At 63.3% G+C, this 4,276-nt stretch overlaps 1 protein-coding gene across 1 annotated transcript in view; it reads right to left on the reverse strand.

The window, feature by feature from the left end:
- Positions 1 to 1,906: 1,906 nt before the first annotated feature.
- Positions 1,907 to 4,276, reverse strand: part of LOC121273628 (zinc finger protein 219-like) — a 59,661-nt gene continuing 57,291 nt past the window's right edge. Inside the window, exon 7 of the mRNA XM_041180773.1 lies at positions 1,907 to 2,829. Within this exon, the coding sequence (XP_041036707.1) occupies positions 1,907 to 2,829 (923 nt within the window). The remainder of the gene's footprint in view (positions 2,830 to 4,276) is intronic.

Raw genomic sequence — 4,276 nt, forward strand, 5'->3', positions numbered from 1 at the left:
TACCCCTTTCTCTCCCCATCCCTCCTTCTTTCTATCCCTCTCTCACATTATCCCTCTCTCTCCTACTCCTGTCTCTCCTCAACCCCCCGCCCCATCACTCTCTTATCCCTCTCTCTCCCACTCCCTCTCATCCCCCCATCTCCTCTTGCTTTATCTCTCTCTCATCCTTCTCTCCTACTCCTGTCTCTCTTCATCCCTTGTCCCTATCACTCTCTCCTCATCCCTCCATCTCCCCCACTCTTGCTTTATCTGTTTCCTTCCTTATCCCTCATTCTCCTTATCCCTCTCTGCTACCTCTTTCTCTCCTCATCCCTCCCTCTTTCTATCTCTCTCGCTTTGTCCCTCTTTCTCCCTCATTAATCCCCCCTCTCTCTCCCTCCTCAACCCTCTCTCCCTCATCTACTTCTCTCCTTATCCCTCTCTCGCTCTCTTTATTCCTCTTTCTCTATCCTTATTCCTCTTTCTCTATCCCTCTCTTCTTATCCTTCCTTCTTTCTTTTCTCTTATCCCTTACATTCTCCCCTTACCTCTCTCCCTCCGTATCATCCTATCCATATCTCCCTGTGTGTGTCTCTCTCTTTACATCCCACTTCCGCTCTCCCTCTCCCCCATCTTCCTCTCTCTCCTTCTAATCCTATGCTTCCTCCCCTCCCTCTGTCTGCCTCATCTTCCTCTCCTCATCTCCTTCTGTTTCGCCCCCACACCCCCCCCAATCTCTCTCTCCTTCTCCGACAGTGCCACCCCTCACAGAGCGAGCAGGGAGAGGAGAGTTCAGCAGGTTGGAGAGACGGTGAACAGGTTGATGGAGTTGCCATCTTCTACTCCCATCTGTTAGACTACCATGACTGTCCAGACAGGGCCGTATGCGTGTGAACAATAAGGAAACAAGAAAACAGAAATTGGCACCAGTGCAGCACCAAAGCATTGCTGTGCACCAGGATTCCTCTCGCCAACCATCCCTCCATTCCCCTCCGAATGACTACACTTCTCGAAACACAAATGCTTGGATCCTGTTGACAGTTAGCTTTTGCCTGCTGCAGTGGTGCCACATCAGTTCTTGGTTCAAAAAGCACCGACACCGGCCTCTTGCACGACCCTTGCTGGCCTCCGCTGTCTTCCGGTCGGCCATTTTTATTTTCCCGCCCTTGGCTCCTGCTTGCTTTTCTCCCTTCCGTTCACTGTTGTCGGCGGGTGGGGTGGGCGGGTGGCACGGGAGCAGGTGTCACGAGTGAGAGCCGGGCATGCCACCATTAATGGAGAGTACCGCCAAGCCGTTAACACGGGGTGCATTGCTGGACACTGTCACCTTGGGAGAGCGCCGCCATCTTGGAGAAAGCCGCCATCTTGGAGGGAGCAGCCATCTTGGAGAAAGCCGCCATCTTGGAGGGAGCAGCCATCTTGGAGGGAGCAGCCATCTTGGAGGACGCCACCATCTTGGAGAGCGCCACCATCTTGGAGGGAGCCGCCATCTTGGAGGGAGCAGCCATCTGGGAGGAAACCGCCATCATGGAAAGTATCGTCGTGTTGGAGGGTGTCGGCACCTTGCAGGGCGCCATTTTGGAGGACACTGCCAGGTCGGAGGGCATCGCCACCTTGGAGGGCAGCTTGCATTTCGCTGCCACCACCCCGTATAGGGTAAGGCAATGGAATGTAGTGGTGGCTGGGGGGTGGGCGGGGAAACGAACGGCTGAGCCCTTGATAGAGGAGCGCACATGGGTAAGGCCTCCCTGTGCCCGACCCTTTGCCACGATGCCACGCCATGTAGCAACAAGAGTGGTTAGCCTCCCCCTGCCCCACCCCGCTTGCCCCGGCCAGGATTGGGCTCTGAATGCCACCCTTGGCCCACATTCCTATAACAGCCCTACCCCCACCCACCCACCCTCCCCCAGGAGCTCGGGGGCTGTTGCTAGGACTCCAGGGGCACAAGGAGCGGGGGCGGGGCCGGAGCCAAAGGGGGCGGAGACTGCGGACAGGCCACGCCCACCTCCAAACGCGTCACCACAGCGCCCGCCTCTTCTCGTGACGTAGTGTCCCCACCCAGCCCCTCCAGCGTGACGGCCCTGCCCTCCTCCTCTTGTGCCGTCACCGCCCCGCCCACCTCTGGTGCCTTCACCGCCACGCCCTCCACCCATTGCGTCGTCGTCGTCGCCCCGCCCTCCTCGCGGGGCGTCATCATCGCTCCTCCAACCCGGCGCGGCCCCCTCGCTCCTCCCGCCCCCTCGCCCCCAGCGAACGGCGACATGGCCCCGCCCTCCCCCTGTGCCGTCACCGCCCCGCCCACCTCCCCTGGCGCCGCCGCTGAGCAGCCCGGAGCCAACTGCGTCAGGGCCCCGCCCCCTCCCCGCAGCGCAGCCGCCGTCGCCCGGCCGCATGCCGCGCCCGGATCCCCGGCCTCGAGTGGAGCCCCGTCCCCGGGACCGCTCCCCCGGTGGTGGTGCCGCCGCCGACGCGCCTTGCCGGTGTGCTTGACCCGCAAGTGGAGGCCCATCAGCTCCTCGGAGGAGGTCTCGAAGGAGCAGGCCCGGCAGCCTCGCAGCTCGGCCGCTCTGAGCGACAGGTCCAGCGGCTCCGGCTCCAGCAGCCCGGGCCCCCCCCGGCCTCTGGGGCGGGGACCCAGGCCGCAGCCGCTCGGCCCGCGCAGGCAGGCCAGCCCCTGGCAGGATGGTCCCGGCCCCCTCCTCCTCCCCGCCCCGCCCCCCAACTCCCCGGGCCCCGGATCCGGGCTCCCCCCGTTCCGCTGCTCCCGGTGGTGCCGCTCCAGGTGGTACTTCAGGGAGCCCGACTGAGTCCCGGCGTAGTCGCAGTGAGGGCACTTGTAGGGTCGCTCACCTGTCGGGGGGAGAGAGGGTCAGGGGGAGGATGAAGGGGGAGAGAGGGTCAGGGGAGGATGAAGGGGGTGAGAGGGTTGGGGGAGGATGAAGGGGGTGAGAGGGTCAGGGGGAGGATGAAAGGGGAGAGAGGGTCAGGGGAGGATGAAGGGGGTGAGAGGGTTGGGGGAGGATGAAGGGGGTGAGAGGGTCAGGGGAGGATGAAGGAGGTGAGAGGGTTGGGGGAGGATGAAGGGGGTGAGAGGGTCAGGGGAGGATGAAGGGGGTGAGAGGGTTGGGGGAGGATGAAGGGGGTGAGAGGGTCAGGGGAGGATGAAGGGGGTGAGAGGGTCAGGGGAAGGATGAAGGGGAGAGAGGGTCAGGGGGAGGATGAAGGGAGAGTGAGGGTCGGGGGAGGATTAAGGGAGAGTGAGGGGCAGATGAAGGGGGAGAGAATGTCGGGTGAGGATGAAGGGAGAGAGAGGGTCGGGGAGCATGAAGGGGGGAGAGGGTTGGGGAGAATGATGGTGGAGAGAGGGTCAGGGTGAGGATGAAGGGGGAGAGCGGGTTGTGCGGAGGATGAAGGGGGGGAGAGGATCGGGGGAGAGATCAAGGGAGAAGATTGAATGTCATGTTTGAGGAGCCACAATGTGTACCTATGCCTGTCAGCCAATCTGTTTCCTTTGGCTTGCTGAATTAGGGATAAATGGGAGGGTGGGTTTCGTGCAGGAGGGTTGAGGGTTTCGTGGGGCGATGGGGGTTGAGCAGGGAGGGTGTGGGTTGAGCGAGTGTGCAGGGGGTTGAGGGTTCCATGGAGGGTGGGGGGTCGAGGGTGGGGTTTGAGGATTGTGTGGGGGTTGAGGATTATGTGGGGGTTGAGCGTGCGAGTGAGTGGGGAGGGTGGGGTAGTGGGGAGGGTGGGGTAGTGGGGAGGGTGGGGGAGTGGGGAGGGCGGGGGGTTGAGCGGGCAGGGTGGGGGAGTGAGTGGGGAGGGTGGGGGAGTGGGGAGGGTGGGGGAGTGGGGAGGGCAGGGGTTGAGCGGGCAGGGTGGGGGAGTGAGTGGGGAGGGTGGGGGAGTGAGCGGGGGAGGGTGGGGGAGTGAGCGGGGGAGGGTGGGGGAGTGAGCGGGGGAGGGTGGGGGAGTGAGCGGGGGAGGGTGGGGGAGTGAGCGGGGGAGGTTGGGGGAGTGAGCGGGGGAGGTTGGGGGAGTGAGCAGGAAGAGTGGGAGAGTGAGCAGGGGAGGTTGGGAGAGTGAGCAGGGGAGGTTGGGGGAGTGAGCGGGGGAGGGTGGGGGTGTGAGTGGGGGGTGGGGAGGTGAGCGGGGAGGGTGGGGGTTGAGCGGGGGTAGGCGGGTGTGTGTTGAGCGGGGGAGGGCAGCTGTGTGTTGAGCGGGGGAGGGTGGGGGTTGAGCGGGGGGGGCAAGGTTGAACGGTGAGGTTGTGTGTTTAGCGGGGCGGTGGGGGTTGAAC

This window comes from Carcharodon carcharias (assembly GCF_017639515.1).
Source record: "Carcharodon carcharias isolate sCarCar2 chromosome 27 unlocalized genomic scaffold, sCarCar2.pri SUPER_27_unloc_1, whole genome shotgun sequence".
In the NCBI taxonomy this organism is placed as follows: Eukaryota; Metazoa; Chordata; class Chondrichthyes; order Lamniformes; family Lamnidae; genus Carcharodon; species Carcharodon carcharias.